Source organism: Homalodisca vitripennis, chromosome 6 (assembly GCF_021130785.1).
Source record: "Homalodisca vitripennis isolate AUS2020 chromosome 6, UT_GWSS_2.1, whole genome shotgun sequence".
Classification (NCBI taxonomy): domain Eukaryota; kingdom Metazoa; phylum Arthropoda; class Insecta; order Hemiptera; family Cicadellidae; genus Homalodisca; species Homalodisca vitripennis.
This window is the reverse complement of record NC_060212.1, coordinates 122,174,802-122,194,676: the sequence shown is the minus strand read 5'-3', so window position 1 is coordinate 122,194,676 and position 19,875 is coordinate 122,174,802. Positions and strand designations below refer to the sequence as shown.

General features: G+C 34.7%; 1 protein-coding gene across 1 annotated transcript; it reads left to right on the top strand.

Moving 5' to 3' along the window:
* The first annotated feature begins 4,017 nt into the window (after positions 1 to 4,017).
* LOC124364871 (sodium/potassium-transporting ATPase subunit beta-2) lies at positions 4,018 to 19,221 on the top strand. The gene is made up of 8 exons (XM_046820663.1): positions 4,018 to 4,169; positions 8,967 to 9,094; positions 9,906 to 10,046; positions 11,159 to 11,278; positions 11,364 to 11,545; positions 15,164 to 15,274; positions 16,444 to 16,612; positions 19,073 to 19,221. The coding sequence occupies exons 2-8, from the start codon at positions 8,977 to 8,979 to the stop codon at positions 19,174 to 19,176; spliced, it is 945 nt and encodes a 314-aa protein (XP_046676619.1). The 5' UTR covers positions 4,018 to 4,169; positions 8,967 to 8,976; the 3' UTR covers positions 19,177 to 19,221.
* Positions 19,222 to 19,875: the final 654 nt, after the last annotated feature.

Genomic DNA, 19,875 nt, shown 5'->3' with positions numbered 1-19,875 from the left:
CGACATGCGATAGTTAGCTCAATGTAACCTTTTACAATTTAGCGGGGTTTTACAACAGCTGTGCTAATTTTGGTTTATGAGTGAGTCTGAGGACCCGCAAAGCAAACAAATGTGTCCTTTAACGGAATTTAAACTAATTGTAAATGTTATAACGAACAAGCTGATAATAAGTTGATTAGCAAATTAAGAACAGTTGTTTTGCCTGTTCAACACACTGTGTTTTAGTAATCAGCTGTTTCAAATAAAAAAAAAACTTTCATAAGGTTACAATTATTGGAATTTTAGAAGCCTGTAGTACTGAGCCCTATAGTTGGCCGTATTTAACATCTAAAAAGGCACATCTACAAGAAGCGTGTAAGAACTTTCGATTGTTATGAGATCTGTATATAAGTTTGATAAGATTGCCGTATTAAAATCAAATGTTTAGAAAGTGTAATAAATATAACGTATTATTAAAGACTCGACATAGCCTTCTCATAACCCCTGATAAGACCTGAAACTTCTTGTTCACAGGTCCCTCTTGCTGCAAAGAATGAACTATATTGACTTTTTAGTTCACAAAGTTAAACATTTAAATAAAATATATTATTCTAAAAGTTACATATTGGTCTTATGGGTAACAATGAGAAAACTGAAAAATAAACAAATTTGAGTCCAATCGGTATTGTGTCATGTGATATATACAGTAGTATACATGTGATCAAGTTACTTTAAAAAGTAGGCTAACCAACAGGGCTGGTTGGTAAGACTCGTTACGTTCCGTTGAATCGTAACAGATGATTTATTATACATGGTAATCCACGAAAATATGCAGTAGCTGGGGAAGCTCATTCTACACGTGAAAATAATGAAAACAGTTTATATAAATATGGGTCCGGAAATGTTTCTTTAACTAGTTATGGCTATCGAAAAATTTTGCCCGGATTTCGGCTCACCACGTAAAACAAGGTCTTCCTGAAATTTTGGCAAGGGAGATTGAGGGGCGAACTCAATAGTTTCTTATGGTTTTTGACCTGATAAATTGAATAAAACAGGTCACAGAACTGTAAGTTAAGTGGTATTTGAGAAAACCAGTGTTAAATGTCTAAAATGGAGTGAACACGTTTTATCAACTTTGAGCAACATTAACTTTGTTATTTAACCAAGAAACTGATCGAAATTTTTAATAAAACGTGTAGAAAATCTTTTCTGAACAAACGGTGTAAATAAAGTAGGTACACAGAAAGTGAATAGATATTTCATTAAATGAACTTTTATTCAAAGCCGTATTAAGTAGAATTAACCGAAAAACATTAATCTAAACCTATTTTACCAAATTACAGTAAAATTTCAAAAGTGTCTCCGCCGACTTCAGTGTATTTTTCTGCTCGTTTAAGAATGGCTCTTGTTGCTTTCCGTAGTTTAACAGGGCTTTTTTTAAACGCGCAAAAGCTTCATTAATACGTCTAAGTAGCACCTCACGGGAATCAACTTCAACCTTGTAAAACTTTTACTTTATCCATCCCCATATGCTAAAATCCAACTGAGTATAATCTGGTGACGGGTGGCCAGTGTATAGGACCTCTAAGACCGATCCATTGATTTAGAAACTGTTGATTCAAGTATGTGGAAACAATATTTTTAAAATGTTGCGATGCACCATTTGGAAGTACATCTGGCGTCGCGTTGCAAGAGGAACATCTTATGCACTGTCGGTAATTCTTCTTGAAGAAACTCTAAGCATGTCTGACCTGAAGGAAACAGGATTTTTCCGGACATTTGCCATCGTTCAGTGAAACAAGAAAACAGTAACACTACGTTTCGAGATCTGCAATCTGATCTCTTCTTTAGGTAAAGAACTTTACCTGAAGAAGAGATCAGATTGCAGATCTCGAAACGTAGTGTTACTGTTTTATTGTTTCACTGAACGATGGCAAATGTCCGGAAAAATCCTGTTTCCTTCACAATCCTTCCATCGTCAAAAATAACCTTCAAACAAAGAATGTCTGACCTGTTGGGCGCTCTTGACAAATAAGCTGATCATAAGACATCATATACATGGTAATCCACTCATGGTAATCATATATACGGTGTGTCACTGTTCTAGCATTTGGAATACCACACCGCAAGCAGGAGCGGCGTTAGGTAGGGCGCGGTTGGACGACCGCCCAGGGGCGCCGGACGAAAAGGGGCGCCGCCGCGCAGGTAGCCTTTTTTCGTATGTAATTGAATTGCAGTTAGGGGGCGCCGAAAAGATCTCGCCCAGGGCGCTAGTAGTGCTAAAACCGGCACTGACCATAAGTTAGTGCTAACGCTGTTGACAGTTACGTTCAATTATTTCGATTGTTGTGTGAAGGCTCACTTATGTTGGTTTCGTAAATTGTTGAAACCATTACGAGTGAACTGTGACTTATTGGTAAATAAAATATACTTAAAAAGTCGACGATGACTTTTTAACTAAATGCAGTACTCCCAGTGATGGGCATTGTATCCTGGATGTAAATGCTGCATATTTTGTTTATGGTAGGAATAGAGCTTTAACAAGCTTATTGAGTGTTCATACTCTGCGTAACCCTTAAAAGTTTAGAAATACGTCTTATACTAAGACCTTGATTATTTTCAACAGCAGCAACATTTTTTTTTCTTACAATAACATCGTATTGACAAGAGCGGTTATACTGGAACTTTGCACTAGGAAGTGACCCTGTTTCCCGTAACGTAAGAATAATGTTACATTCACTGTTCTAGCATTTGGAATCCTGCGGTAAGGGCACGTTGTCTGTATTCTTCAACAGCGGCCGTAGCACTGCCTTTAAATAACCATAAATAAACACCATATCGGTGTATGCTTTCTCTTGCAAATAAGTGGGGCATTACTACTCCAATAATTTCATAATTGCTACGAATTGCCAACCTATGAAACACAAATGTCCCGTAAAACATAATTTTTGTTTTTAAATCAAGCCGTACAGTATGTCAACAGTACCTAGTTGCACAGCTAAAATCAATCTACCCTATGAAATAATTTTTCACTTAAGAATTTAAATGTACAATTTTTTAGTAGAAATTTAATTTGTTTAATGTGTAACTAACGAAGTTATTGTCAGTTAAATGTAAAGGCGCGTTTTACTGTTATGAATAAAATGTATATAACGCAATATATAATCGTTTCCTTTGTACTTTATTTACACAGTTTAGATCAAAATAAAATTGTATATAAGTTTTATTAAAAAGTTGGATCGGTTTCTTAGTGAAGTACTAACAGAGTTATTATGGGCCAAAGATGAAAAATGTAAATTTCACTCCACTTTTGCATTTAAAACTGGTTTTCTCAAACACTACTTAACTTCCAGTTCTGGGAACTGAGAACGGTTGCATTCGCCGCTTAATCTACCTTACCAGTATTTAATGAAAACCTCGTTTTAAATGAAAGAGCTGAAATCCGCGCAAACAAAGCATTTCCCGACCCATGTTTATATAAGCTTTTTACATTATTTTTACATGTAGAATGAGCTCCCACAGTTTTTGAATATCTTCGTGAATCATCCTGTAGTGTCGAGGTGGGTGGGAAAGGTGATAATTCCTTTGTGTAAAAGATGTTGAAAATGTCTCACCTAAATGTGTATTTGAAAATTCTTAAATATCCATAAAATTGTTGGATCAGGCAAAAATGTAATAATTTCCTCTATTCTAAAAATGTATCCTTGTGAAGTCATTCAAGTTCGCAAGTTTTCTAAGAATCCGCTGTGTCATGTTTGGGAAACTTACTCTTCTTGGCTATACATAACACTTTCTTACTCCTTCCATTAATGAGCAAAAGAGTAAGCCTCCGATCGCTTCCCTTCCGTCTGCACCAGATCCTGTGACAGTGGTCGATGGCTGACCTCGCCGTGGCGGCGGCGGTATCCGAGGCCTCCTCTACACAGGAAGCTCCACCCTCCCCCATTGATCCGGCCATTCACTGGAATTGCAGATCGTCCCACTCAACTGTATGGTGTGCTGAAAACAGGTCAAGCAGTGACCCCCACCACGGCGTGATCCGCCGGCTTTAATGGGGTAATCTGTAATATCCTGGCCGGCCTACAGCCGCGGTCGGCTCTACTCTTCAGGAGACCGTCCTCTGGACCTCTGCTTGACCGCAACACTCAAGAAGAACCCTTATTGTGGATATTTATTCTAGTTAATTTAAGGTGAGTCTGAGTTGTCCAGTAAGTAGTCTTAGGTCAAGGGAAATTAAAATGCAAGCCCGAAGGAAGTTTTTAAACCAAAACACATAACATTGTTAACAGCTTCCAGTTTCTACATAATGAACTATTTAATAATTTAATAAAAGAGAATTGGAACATAATAGCATTAGTCTATATTTATTTGATATGGTGGAAACAGTCTTGATCTCAGTTTGACCTATCATTTCAATTTTCTTATGGTTTACGTACCAAAAACAAACAATTCTTTGTTTGAAGGTTATTTTTGACGATGGAAGGATTGTGAAGGAAACAGGATTTTCCGGACATTTGCCATCGTTCAGTGAAACAAGAAATCAGTAACACTACTTTTCGAGATCTGCAATCTGATCTCTTCTTCAGGTAAAGAACTAACCTAATACATAATTACAAACTAGGTAAAATAAACAAATCTTACCAAAGCGTTGTGGCACGCCTAAGTCAGGAATCACAACCTACATGTTGTTTGACTTAGGCGTGCCACAACGCTTTGGTAAGATTTGTTTATTTTACCTAGTTTGTAATTATGTATTAGGTTAGTTCTTTACCTGAAGAAGAGATCAGATTGCAGATCTCGAAAAGTAGTGTTACTGATTTATTGTTTCACTGAACGATGGCAAATGTCCGGAAAAATCCTGTTTCCTTCAAAAACTAACAAATAATTGAAACCGAGGTAAATTTATAAGTGAGAGAGATAGGTAAGGCCAAGGTTACCGCTGATCTCCTTTACAATCTAGAGAGATTTGGCGCGTTTATAATAGCCGAGGGGTCCAAAACCTTTGTTGGAGAGAGATTCCGACAACTTTAACCGTTTTATAATTTAAAATCACACTGGTCTTAAAATAACCGTACTAAATAAAAATATGTAGTTTTCAGTAGAATAAATATAATTCAAATTGGTAAGGTAATGTTTTAAAACAGAAAACATACTTAGATTGTATCGTTAGGAATTATAAAATTATACGTAATTTACTGTTTAAAGACTCGGCAAGAGCTTTCTAAAATGTAGTCGGTTTCCGTCCGTGTATGTAATAACCCTTAAGGTCCAAGAGACTTTAAACTAGTTTAAAGGGGTTTCTTTTAGTTCAAGAAGAACTCAGTTGATTTCAAGGTTCAAACGTCAAATTGCAGTCCGTTTTTTCGAGCTCTCTGTTCGTTTGTGCGATAACCTTTTATAGAAAAGTCATAGAGGGTTGAAATTTGGTCCAAGAGAGAGCCTTAAAAGTAAAAGCGCAGTCCTTACGTCATCTGTCCATCTGTACGCTACCTCGTTATGTATCGGTTTGCTCTTTTTAGATGTATCGGTACTTTATACATTAGTGCAATATAACGATTAATTATCAATGAGCTGTGGACTCCCAATGTACAGGACGTGGTTTAGAAAGGGAGGTGTCCTAGTAACACTCGGGGATAAGCTGAAGCAGCCTAGAGGTATGAGTTATGACAGTCATGTACGTGTTTAAAGGACTAAAAAATCGGTAGTCAGTGTGATACAGGATGATCCAATCGAAGAATTAGGAACCTTGCCAACTCGCGATCAAAGGGAGACGATTATTACGTCAGCGTCAAGGCTGCTGTGGTTTAATTTTATATGTTCTTTCTGTACCAGTTACATTGTACATTGTAGATCCAAATCTGTCTATTCCATTCTCAGTAGTACTAAATCATTGTAATTTCATTACCTTATAAAATTGCATAGTAAGTTTTCGTATTTTTCATAAGCATTGAACTCTATCGCTTATACAAATTTGTATATTTTATATACTATTTATACTTTGAAGAATTTATTACGCATCGTGACCAAAGACAAAAAAACAGACTTGAAGATGAGACATGAGAATTAAAATTAACATTGTGATAAAATATACCATTCCGAAAGTCAAAACCAGAAAAGTATTTTGCAATGATCTGGATTTAATTTAAACCAGTGTGAAAATGATATTTAGTAAAAAGGTTGAGGCTTTGTAAATAAACAAAATACTGGTTTGTTTACACTTCTGTGTCTGTCTGTCGACATATGTATTTTCTGCTTCAAAATTGATACAGATAAATTGATTGATAAACAGATTAATTTACAAAATTATAATCTTTCATGACGTTTTACTAAATATAAATGTTTATATTGATAGAAAAAAATAAAAAAATGTTTCACAGGTTAAAAATGATGGGCATTCAAATTTAACTCGAATATCAAAATGTATATAACCAAATAATAGACCATAATGCCGCAGAATAGAGATACATAGAGCTTAAACCTACTTTGGCACAGTAATTATACAATATATGTTACTTTTTATCAATTTTGATTGATTTCTTATTTGGGTGGCTTTAGCCTACAATAAAATCATATGTAAACGTGTATGGGGTAATATATCACATTCTAAGGGGATAAAACATTCTTGTTATTTAATGAAAATATAAATTATATTCACAAAGGCAAAACCTAAAATGAACAATTTAAGGGTACAAAATAAACTTGTAAAATCCTAACAATTATAAATGATCATGATTGTGTTTAGTACTACATTAGGTATAATATAAGTCAATTCCTAAGGAGTAGTGAATTGATGAAACATCTTTAATGAAGTATAAACAATCCCCCGTTAACCAGTGACAGGGGTCTAATGACTCGCATAACATTAACCAATCATAAAGGATGCATTGTCTTTCCTCAACGACCACTTTGCTGGTTTGCGTACAGTCCAATTGCTCCAAACTTATATGCACTAACCCGGGACATTGTTTTTCTTACCATTCTAGGAGCATAACGTAACCCTACTTCACAGCGCTCCTTAAAATTGTACTGCTTGCAGTGTAATGTCTCATTAGGTAATTTCCAGTTCATTTTAAACCTCTTTCAATAGATTTGGGAAGACTTCTTTGAGTAAGGCACTTCCTGTTTCCTACTGTCGGGTTTTTTATTTCAATGACTCCGTACAGCTCGGCACTTTATTTGCAGTGGTTTTGAATTCCACATCTATGAGTTTGTCAACTTTAAGCGCACAATCCTGTAAATATTAATTCTCAAAATGGAGGTCTAATTATCACCTATTACAATTTTAGTCCCCTTCCTTTTTTCATGTTAAGAGATGAAGGTCAAATGTTGGCAGATCCAGCCATCCATGTTTAGTCCTGCTGTATCTGTCCTCCTGCCATCCTACATTCACTTGCAGACCACGACGAAGTCCCCAAATACTCAGAGATAGATCATTCCGATGTTTATGTAGAAACTAAGGCGTATTTGTTTAAAGTAATTTGTTATTGACGATGGATGATTTGAAATAATAACAGCTTTTCGGATATCTGCCATAGTTACATGTTAGTAAATTATGTAGAACAGTAGGTTTCTAGGATTGGAATCTATCTCTTCTTCAGGTGCCAAAACCATTTGTTTATTTACTTAGTACAAGGCAATAAGAAAACCTTTCATTTCACCTTAGCGCTGGTTCCGGAGTGAAAGGATATTCAGAATTGGTAAGGTTGGGGGCAGGAGCCGCATCCTCTTAAGATCCCAAGATGAAAGATAACGGTTACTGTCTCAGTCGTATCATCTTGAAAGAAGGGGAGGCTAGCTCCGCTCCAGTCTCTGAGACCGGGGTAGACAATATTCTCACGAGGGAGCTCCACCCACTCCAACAGACGTCTTCGCAGTGCGATCAGCCCTTACATCCCAAAATTTCAATTTATTTTGCGCTTAGTAACGTGCCGCTCTTGGATATTTGGTTGTATAGCTTCACTGGCACTTTAAGGCATAAGGTTAAGCTTACACAAAAATTTAAAACTAACCAATAGATAACGATTAACTCACCCGAGGCATAGTGGACATCAGGACAATTCGTACGTCAAAAAACTCAAGCACATTTGACATCAGAAGTCCTAGTATGTCGCTACACAAAAATGGGGCACTGAATAACACATGAGCACACAGCAGATAATAATTTACATGCACAATGGACAATACACAACAGTCATTTTTTCTATTTTATTATTATTTTATCAATCATCTAATAATAATACTTCACCTCAATAATTACGGTTAAGGTCAAACTTGTGCCAAGTCGCCATTTTAGGAAGGTTTTTGTAAACAATAAAAAAAATTACAAGTTACAAAAATTAAAATTCATTAAAAATTACAAGTTACATACTTTGCGATGACAAGTGAAAACTCCATTCATTAGTTGTGTTAGTTGTGATTCCAACATACAATTTAAAACTATATTGAGAGTGCTTTCAGCAAGAAATGGCCCTTGACTTCATTCACAACCAGTAACCAACAAACATGAAATTACTTATAGTTAAAAACGTAGTTTTTTGTTAATGATAGGCTAAAAAGTGTCTTCTCGACGCAACACTGGCGCTCTTGCTATACCTTAGTGAGCATCTTCCTCTAAAAATCTTATATCTTACGTTACGAAATGCTTATTAGAGCAACTTAGGAAACTGTGTCAAAGAAAAATGATAGGATATCCCTAAGTAATTTTTATGCAACACTGACTCCATAATAATAAATAGCATACAATTTAGCCTTCTAGTTCTCTAATAAAGGTCTAAGATAAAGGCGTAAGATTTGGAACGATTCAAAGGGCCTTCTTTTGAATTAAAAATGGTGTATGGAATTTAGTAGTGAAACAAGTGACAGAAAACGGTAATATAACTCCGTAATGACTGTAGATATGTACTTCTTCTATCAAATGATTATCTAGCACATCTTCCCTTACACAAGTTCCATATATATGAAAAGTGCAGCAAGAGGTCTGTCCACAGGTCAGCCAAGATGGTGGAATATACATTTTACAAGCCACCGGAGAAGACCTCTACATGGGTGTCGTTCAAGAAGTTCGTCTACAATCGAGAGACGGGCCAGGTGTTGGGTAGGACAGCGGCCAGCTGGGGTATGCCTGATTCATGTATTTTCTTACGGATATTCATTTTTATTTCGTATAAGAACAAAAATTTAAGTAGCAATACCGTTATTTCATGCTGTTGTTAATTATTTTTAAGTATACCGTTTTTAATAAAACTCCTCAAATTCCCCAACAGCCTTAGACAGATAAACCCTTTTTTCAATTATTTTATTGCCATATAATATAATATTTCGGTATTCAACCATCAGCATTAATCTCTAAGTAAATAATAAACAACTAAATATACACATGTGGACCATTTAAACACATGTTAAATTTGTATGACACAGTAGTAGTTTTGATTAGTATTCTGCATTTAATATCTTAATTTTTTCAAAAATTGGATTTGTCTTATTTTTCATATTGCTATTTAAAGTGCTATGAGGATCTTTATTATCATTATACATTTATAATGAAATATATAATGTATATAATATATAATAATATAAATATCTAATGAAATAATATAATTCTTCGTTTGTGTTTAATTTTCCTCCTTTCCTTTCAATATCTAAAGATTGAACAATCAGTAATAATAATCCAGTTGTGCTTCGAAATCACCCATCTTAGAGAATCATCTTTGAATACAAACTGTGTACTTAAACTATTACTATTTTATTGATCTCAGTCAATCATTACAAAGTTTCCATTTGAGGCAACAAAAGAGGAAGATTCCATTATGTATGTTCTGTTTGTATTTTATATGGCATTAAAATAATAGAAACACATAATTATAACATAAATAATTTATTGAGTGCTAATTATTACTGTATAAATAATTTATTTTCTTTACTTTCAGGCAAAATCGGCACGTTTTACCTTATATTCTACAGTGTGCTGGCGTCAATGTTCGGCATAATGCTGTGGATCTTCTACCACACTCTGGACCCTCGCATGCCTAGGTGGATACTGGCAGAATCTCTCATCGGGAAATCTCCTGGTCAGACATTGTTCTTAATCTTTCATTCATAGGGGTTTCTCTCGCATGTGTTTAGTGTTATACTTTTTGTTATTTTACCTGGTCGCAGTTTAGACTGCTAGTTAGCATTAAAAATTTGGATCGGCTCTCAGTTTTAGTTTTAAAATAATTAAAAAAGGAACACTATTTATCACATAGTCCTTACTTTTTCATTGTGAGTAATTGCGTGTATATATATATAGCCTATATATATACATCACAGTTCATAGTTCAGCTCACAAACTCTTTATTCTTTATAATATAAGGTCACAATTCATTGTCCCAATGCACCCTGCAAGGTGCGTGCGGGAACCAAAACTAGATAACTGTATGTCCATTTACTGCTGACTTGCTGTATTTTCTTGCTATGATATTTTTATTAATATAAATATGGCCTGTCTATATTGTAAACAATACATTTTCCCTGTTTTACAGTTCCTCAATGATTACATTTGGCTAATGAAACAAAAGCAAACAAAAAGACTATATTCAACCTGAATTAACACAACACAACCGCATACATACACATGAATCACACGCATTCGCATACACATAGATATGACACTACAATAAATAACTACTTTATAAACTATGAGAATGCACAACGATATAAACCATGAGAATGTATAACAATATAAACTATGAAAATGTATAACAATATAATATAATTAACAGTGAAACAATAACCAACAAGACACGTATACAACCAATAAATTAATAAGCAACCAATACTAAACTAAGCATTCATCTTAATATGTAGTACACAAATACAACAAATAAAGCAAATAAATATGTGTGTGTAAAACATGTTTACATGTTAATCTTTTGTAAAAACAACCCAACGTTGGTTGTATATTTTATATCCCTCCGTTTTCGACTTTGATTTGTTATTAGTTTATTCATTACAAAGTAGAGGTAAATATAAACAAAGTCCATTGATTACAAAACTAGTCAAAGTTCAGTTATAAAGTGTGGAAGCAATACTAAAATGGCTACGTTTGCTTACACCAATAATATAACATAGTATTTAAACATAAGCGTTGTTATTTTCACTTCCTTTAATAACAAAAACTATTTTACTTTCTTTTCGACAGGTCTTGGTTTCCGGCCGATGCCTAATGACTCGGACACCAAGAGCACTCTGATCTGGTACAGGGGGAAGGATAGCTCTACTTTCGATCTGTGGACGCAGTCTCTGGACGAGTTTCTGGACGGTCAGTACTAGTTGTTATCCTTTAACTTAGAAGTTATCTTGAGGAAGTACATTTCCAAAATATTAACCCCTACAATACTTTACAGTGTACAGGAGGCCAGGACTGACGCCGGGGAGGGGCCAGAACATATACAACTGCGACTACGATCGCCCCCCGGGCAGAGGACAAGTCTGTGACGTAGATGTCAAGAATTGGTATCCTTGCACATCTGAGCACAAGTTCAACTATCACCAATCGGGCCCCTGCGTCTTTATCAAACTCAATAAGGTAGGCAACAGGGAATCCAAACTGCACTGTTTAGGTATAATAGCCAGTTGACGCTTCAATTAAATCAAAATTTTATACAACTACAGTTTTTTTATTTGTTGGAGTGGTAGAGGAAAGAAACTGAATATACATATGATTTGTTTCACAGATGATTCCCTCTGTTCCCTAATTTCCCTCATTTAATCTGTCAAACGCTGTATCTGACAGATGTTTGACAGTTTGACTAGCCATGTACAAAATATAAAGCTGATAGCATCGCTTATGAAACCAACATTGCACCTTTACTGTAAATAATGTTTCTATAATTTGACGATTCGTTGGTTGGTGTTGTTATTGATGTCCGCAAGTTACTTCTAAAATGTCAAGAGGTAGTCTTGAACTCCAAGAAGTTTTAAAACTACTTAAACATTCTTTCACTCCTTTAGTTAGAACAGCGTTGCAATATTTCATCTATTTAGCATAAAAAGAAGTAACACACATGGCTATACTGCCAGTGCTCAAATAACTACCCAAAATAATCTGCTGTTAGAAATGATTAGAATCGAATTATAAATGTGTAGAAAACAAATATTTATTATTGTAATGAACACAACGCATAATATGCAATTTCGCTGTTAATATAAGCACAAGAACAATAATAATTAATTTGATCAATTATTTGTTACCAAATCGGCAATAAAATATAAAACATTTGTACTTGTTAGTTCAATTTTGACCTCTCGATATTATATGGTAACCAACCATGTTGCAAGAAATGGACATAGTCTGTTTTAATGTTAGCACCATGTTACGTCTTATGGTCCTGAATTGTGGATTTTAAAGTAAAATTCACAGACAGACACTATACTCGTACTCAGCAGATTACTAATAAATCTGTATTATTTTAGTAATTTATATAAGTGTATTGACTAGTTCAATATTTGCTTCAGTGAAGCTAATGAAACGTCACTATACAAATTAGAATATATTCCAATAGTTTAAATAAGAATATTGTATTGGATTGTGAATTTTTAAGTAACTACCAAAAATAGACAGACAGTATTGTTAAGTATGGTTGACACTTTCATTCTGCATTTATATGTAAGTATATTTATAAAATTGGTTAGTTCAGTATTTACTTCAGTAAATGTAGTAAGATAAAATTCTACTTTTGATCATACGTGATTCTATTTAAACGTGCATGATGTAAAATGCATGTATAAATAAAATTTAAACTTCAAATATAATTTCACTAAATGAACTTACTGTTGCAAGGTTAATTAACGACATAATATAAATATAACTTTTCAATCGTCATGTGTTCGTTTGCAAGAGAGAGCATCCGCAGACCAAGCCATCTAGCATGAACAACTAACAATACATGCCATAAGTCTCTAGTCCACATGAATGGGAATGAAAACGATAATGAGAATCACTTTTATTCATAATCTTTGAGAATACAAATAATGTCAGATTTAGAATTAATAAGTGACTTTACAATTTTAATTACTTAAAGGAGAAAGGAATGTGGTGAAGGAAACAGGATTTTCCGGACATTTGCCATCGTTCAGTGAAACAAGAAAACAGTAACACTACGTTTCGAGATCTGCAATCTGATCTCTTCTTCAGGTAAAGAACTAACCTAATACATAATTACAAACTATTACATTCTTTCATACATTTGAAGGTGGTGATTTGGTAGATTGTAAAGTCCAGCACGTGTTTTGTGGGGTTGATGGATATATCCATTTTCGGGAAGTTCTACGCTGTACACATATAGCACCGCTTCTTGGATGCAAAGAACAACAACTATGAACATTCCGAAGCTCTTGAATGCTTCTTTGCAGCTTTTCATACGTCCAAGTCCAGCCAGGGCCCTTACAGCCTTCTTTTGCAAGGTTAGCATCTTTTGAAAGTTTATGTCGACGTTCCAACCCACACGACAAGTCCGTACCTCAGGTGAGCTTCAAACAGAGAGAAGTATGTGGTTTTAGCTGTTTCAATGATACTCATTGATTTTATTTGCTTGATAACACACAAGCCTGTGTTGAGGTTATTTGAAAGATTGACCTGTAGGTATGAGATCAAGATCATTACTCATCTATTATTATACCTAGGAATGCAGCTTGCGTTTCCATTCCATGTCAGGGATCACTGGTACATCACCTGTCCTTCTTACAAATGCCAGCGGGCTACTTTTTGATATGTTTACTACAAGGCCAATTTCAATGAAATATCCATAAGCTGTGTTGAAAGTAACATATGATGTTACTGCCAACGTATCCGCTGACCTTTCTGCAGCATCAGAGTAATGTCATCTGTGTATATGAGAGTTGTGCACAGGACTCTTACGTACTGGAGCATGTCGTTTATAAACAGGATAAAAATAACTGCGCCTAGAATCGATCCTTTTGGTACGCCTGGCTGTACTGAGAGAAGGTGGGACTGAACTTATCTCGTAATTCCTTTAATGGTGGGTTGAGTTCCACCAGTTGAGCTTACAGGCTGTATCCCGGAATCATTTGTACATTCTCAATTTGGTCAAGTTTTGTTCCATGTTCAGATATGATTATTACATTAGGATTAGGCTCTAGTATTTGCAGTAAGTTTAAAAGTCTTGTTTTATTGATAATCATCTAAATATTCCGGTGTAATATTATTATATTGATTGTATCAGTTTCCTGATTTTGTTGATGAAGATTCTGGTGTGGTAAGTTGTCTTCTTTAGTTTTTTGTTTTTGTGGACTATTTAAAAAAACGAAGGGATTACGATACCTTCAGTTTGGGGTTGACTAGGGGTTTTTCCTCTTTAACTACCAGGTTTTTGTTTATTCCCACTGTTGTTACTTTTTTATGAGTCTTTGGGCAGCCCTTGAGGAGACTGTGTGTCATGTATAAGTTCTAGTGGGATTGCTACCTTTTTTGACTGTCTTTCCTTTCGAGTTGTTCTTGTAGTGGTTTGACACAGATCTGCATTTCTTCTTAGCGGGTCTTCAGCTGAACTAGTTCTACTAGGAAAGACAGAAAGTGATTGTAAGGAGGTGACTCTCTACTGTGAGTTTGTGTTTCTGAGTTTTTCTTTAATTTAAATTCTTGTTTTGTAAGTGTATTTGTACATTAGTATTGCTTCACTTTACCTATTTGTAGTTGTAGTTGTTTTATTTTTCTTTCAGAGATGAGCCAAGCCTTTTAATTTCCCCTATCTAATTCTTCAGACATAGCATATCTATTTTTTATTTGCTAGTTGACTCTCCATCCTTATAGCATTTCAGCCAGAGTAATGTTACGGTTTCGCAGGATTTCGTATTTACTCTCCAGTTTTTCAACTTCTCTTTCAACAACTTCTAGCTCTGAAAAGTGTTTTTCAGAGCAACACACCAAGTTAATGTTTTGCTTTGGTATGGAGCTTTTTAGAGTCAAAATCATATATTTCTTGTTTCGGTTTACCATTTTTGTTATCAGCCCTTTAGTTCGGTCGAGCTAAGAGAGGTAGGATAATTGCGGGAGGCGGGAGGAATTGTATCATTCCCCGCTCACTCCGCTTCAAGCTGGCTAACATGGTTTGTATGTTCCTACGATGCTGTGACAAGCTAGTTTCCAACTCTGCCACTGTACACTTATGTGTTATGTTACTTGCAGATATACGGATGGCACCCAGACTACTATAACGACACGTCGTCACTTCCTAACCACATGCCTGAAGATCTCAAAAGTCATATACTCACGCAGAAGAGTGTCAACCCGTTGTTTGTGAGTATAACAATATTTGATGTGTAAAAGAGCAGTCCCCAATTTTATTTATTTTATATAAAATAACCTATTACTGAACTATTATATATCGTACGAATTTGTGTCAATCTTAATTCAACTCAATTTTGGGTTTGTTCGTTACGTTGCACAGTGAGGCAAAACACCCTCAAAGACGGCATACATTTCATAGCGTGTTTGTTCCATGATTAGAGAAAAGACCTAAACCCTTAAACCAATAAATAATCACATTGGCCATCATTTAACAATATTTATAACATACGGAATTGACATACATGTTGGCCATCGGATTCAGATAGCAAACTCTAATCAGTTGTTTTTTTCCAGTTTTTGAGTCAGCCATGAGTATGCCATTAGGAACATACTCATCATTCAAAAATCTCCTTTAGATAATGTCGATACATTTTCTTTGAAGTGGTCTAATATAGGTAATAGCTTCCATAAAATAAGAAGTGAAAAATAAAAATAAGAGTGATTATTAAAGAAACTTTAGGTGTAAAGTATCATATTTGAAATATCTTGATTCCAAGTCTTCCTGGAGTAAGCTTTGTAGTAATTTTTATTTCTAGCTTCTACTGAAAGCTGCTAAATTCGAAGCAAAGCAGCAGAAATCATCTCAGGCCCAAAAATTTATCGCTTTGAATGATTGGATGCATGTTGAAAAATTGATAATAATGGACATTGCTTCTTCATCGTGGGCTGCCATGTTTTCGACAACCTGATGCTATTTTCTTTGAAGTTACTTTTTATCTTAATTATTTCTAAGATTATCTTATTGTATAATATCTTATATTGTCTTTGTATGTATAATAACATGGAATTTGTGCAAGGATTTTTGTTTATTTTCATTAAATTGTATGTTGAATTCCCCAACTGCGCTATGCTATGGCTGTTTTTCTGTACCGTGATGTTTTGTGTAGACCTACATAATGTGCTCACGAACTCGCGTGTAGGTATTAATAATCTAACTTAACCGCAAGAAAACTGTACAGATTGAAGAACCTGTCATGTTTTGTCTGAACAAGTAATTAAAATAGTAAATTCCAACACACTGAAGGTAAATAGCAACATGTCATTTTTAGTCTGATGTAGCGTTATTTTATATACCTACTTACTACACACATATTTAATGATTACTGGATTCCCTACAGTTAAACACGGTCTGGGTCACGTGTGAAGGGGAAGGCAGCCTAGACAAGGAGAACATCGGAGAAATAAAATACATCCCCCGGCAAGGTTTCCCCGGATATTTCTACCCCTACGTCAACACAGAAGGGTACCTCAGTCCACTGGTGGCAATACACTTTAAGAGGCCGAAAAGTAAGTAAATTGTTACTGTATATTTTTTAGTATATCATCAGAGGTCAGCTTAGCTGTTTTAAATCTTTCTACAAGATATATAAGTAATAATTTTACTTAGAACATTTGTATTTGCATGCAGTAAATGCAGTAAAAAGCTTGTGAATCATCAGAAGGAAATTACGTGATTTATGTATTATTAAATGTTACCCACGGCTTCGCACGCAATTTTAAAATAAAAGCCCGTAGCGTACTTAGTCAAAGTATATATGATGTAATATGATGGTATGATATTTTTCAGAGTAAGTAGGCATACTATAAGAAATTTATTATTTAGTGTTCATGGTTAGACGATCAAAGGGTGAGGGACTAACCCTTATATCAGTTTTTGCGCGTATATGAGTATTTCTGGTTCAAAGAGTTGTATTTCCGGTGCCACAGCTGAGTTTACCTTTCCAGTTAAGAAAATTTGTACATAGGTCTCAAAATTTGTTTAAAATAAAAACCTCTTAGTTCCAGCTACTGTGGTCTACTTCCGGTTTTATTAATTTATAATTAATAACTAATTATATTTATTATCAGTGCCATAGTTGAATTTGGCTCGTTCTCTTGATAAATAGAGTATATGTAATCACGTAGGACTGAGAAAACTACTTCTCACGAAAAGGGTCTACTTACGTCTCTAGCAATCTTCTTTCAGTCTAAGATATTTCCAATGCCTTAGTTGAGCATGGCTAGTTGTCACGATAAAGAAAAAATGGATACATAATTAGGCATGAGAAATGCAATACGGTCAAAATCATCTAGTTCCGGTATAAGGAAGAAATCCTTAGGAAGTTTATGCAATATTTTTGTAATCATTTATTGACTTGTTTTCCGGACTGTAGTAATGTCGAAAAAGCCAACCAATCTTGAGTATCCAGACATTCTTGTACACAAACATTCACTGTTTCATGAAACATAAATAAATCATCAAAATAGTAGTTAAATGAATTAAACATATGGTTGTGCTTTCAAAAACAATGTTGGCACAAATAGTTGATTACATTTAAAGGGATCTTTCAATTATTATTTCTTAACTTTAGAGTCTAAGGTGGGATGTTTGCTATTTGAAAGACTAGTGGGGCGTAGCCCGGAGGGATTTTTGAAATAAGAATAGCCTATATTCATCCCAGGGACCGTAAGAATGTCCATGACAAATTTCAGTACAATCGGATGAATAATTTACGCGTGGAAGCAAAACAAACAAACAATTTCATTTTCGCATTTATAATGTTATTAGGATTTTAATACGGTATATTAGATTATTAAGTTCAGTGTAATTCCTCGTCTCCTATACGTTTATTAAGAAATGAAATACTTTACCATAATATTAGCTAACTAATTGTTTAGTAGAAAGCAAGAATATTGGATTGCACTTTATTAATTTTCTTTGAATTTTAAACACGTTTTTAGACCGTTTTGATCGCCTGTTTTAAAGTAAAAACGTTTGTTTATTGAAATGTTTAAACAATTTCAAGGTACTACTACAAATCCTCAGAATTATACTAATCTTTACGAGTTTTTATACTAATTGGATAAAATGATCAATTTATTACTTTCGCGTATTTGGGGTTCGTTAAAATATAATATAATATTTCAAAATTAAGACCAGAATTCTAGACAATAACTATTTGAATTTTATTTACAAATCATTGTCCAAGGCTAAGACATTCTCTGGTCATATTGTGTTAAAAATGGCTTACTTGGAATAAAAAAACATATTTTTATTCCAAATAATACTACTTCTAATCGTATGGTTACGATTTCAACTAGCACTAAAAATATCATTAATATTAAGGTGTTGATATTAGCTTAAATAGTATGTTATGAGACTGAAACAAGTGTGTTATAGAGTATAATTTGATTTTAATAATACCGATTAAAGTCATTGTTACGTTGCTTTATTGTTGTAGGATTCACATCACCTCAGTGCGGTAATGAGTCTATTACATAAAATCAGCTGATCAATAATTGAGGTGTTGCATGGTTAAAAGCAACACATTCAATAAATACTTGTTAATATAACCTCACCAATGATCTAATAGAGAAGTAACAAGGGTGCTTTCAATTATTTTGACAATTAATTGTAACTCAAGAATAGGGCTTCAGGCCGAGAGATTCCATGTGGTCCTCGGCTCTATGATGGGCAGTAGGCACCTACTGGTCAAGTTAGGTGGAGGGGAAGTCGCGAGCTCAATCTGTAAGCCAGCAACGGTTCCCTTCTCGCGTACCTAGAAGACCACGTGGGATCTCTCGGGCTGTACCTAGCTGTTGTTATCTCTACTGTTGTTATCATTATGTAGATCTCCTACTTACCACTCAAATTATCAATGCTATTCGGCTTCTCATTTTTTAGTGTGTTCGAAAGAGACGACTTGTCACGTATATATGTACACTTCATACTGCACAATGATCCAATAACCTGACTGTGTTTTTCAGCTGGTGTGATCATAAATGTGGAGTGCAAGGCGTGGGCCAAGAACTTGCATCACGACAGGAAAGAGAAGATCGGTGTTGTGCATTTTGAACTGTTAATAGATTAGTTTAATTTAATTTATGGTAGTCTTTCAATAAAACAAAATCTTTAATTCTGTGATTTATTTTTAAATTAACGTTCCTGAATGTCTCTTCAACAAAAGAAGGAAAACCAGCATATACAAAAATATATATTATCTTTATTTTCTTATTCATCTTATGAAGTGAAACAACATTTTTGAACACAAGGATATTGAAACCCCGAATCTGAGGCTAAAGAAAGACGTTGGTGATGACACGGTTTCTTACAACATTGTAGCACTATGCAGATATCTACAGCTTTACATGGAAAATCAATTTTAAAATAAGCCTTTCTAAAACCACTTTTCTATCTGTTAATAACTTTTCATTACATGAAAATATACGATTGGTTTGTTACTTTCGAGGATGGCAATTCTGATTTTGTTGCGCAGGCATTGTACTACTGTATAGCTTGAGTCACTAAACAGCAATGTTTTTAGAGAGGTTAATGTGGAAAGTACTGAATTAACAACTGGAAATTACAAAACATGCCTTTGCTGCTCATCCGGATTTTTTACGATATTTCCATCTTTTTCTACGCACTTCGCAGTCATTATTTACTGAAATTATTAGCTGCAGCTACAAAATGGTTTAAAACTATGATTGCAACAGTAGTCAATCTACTTACTCAGGATGGCTCTGGAGCGAAGTTGTTAATAGACTTAGTGACGCTATAGTATGTAAAA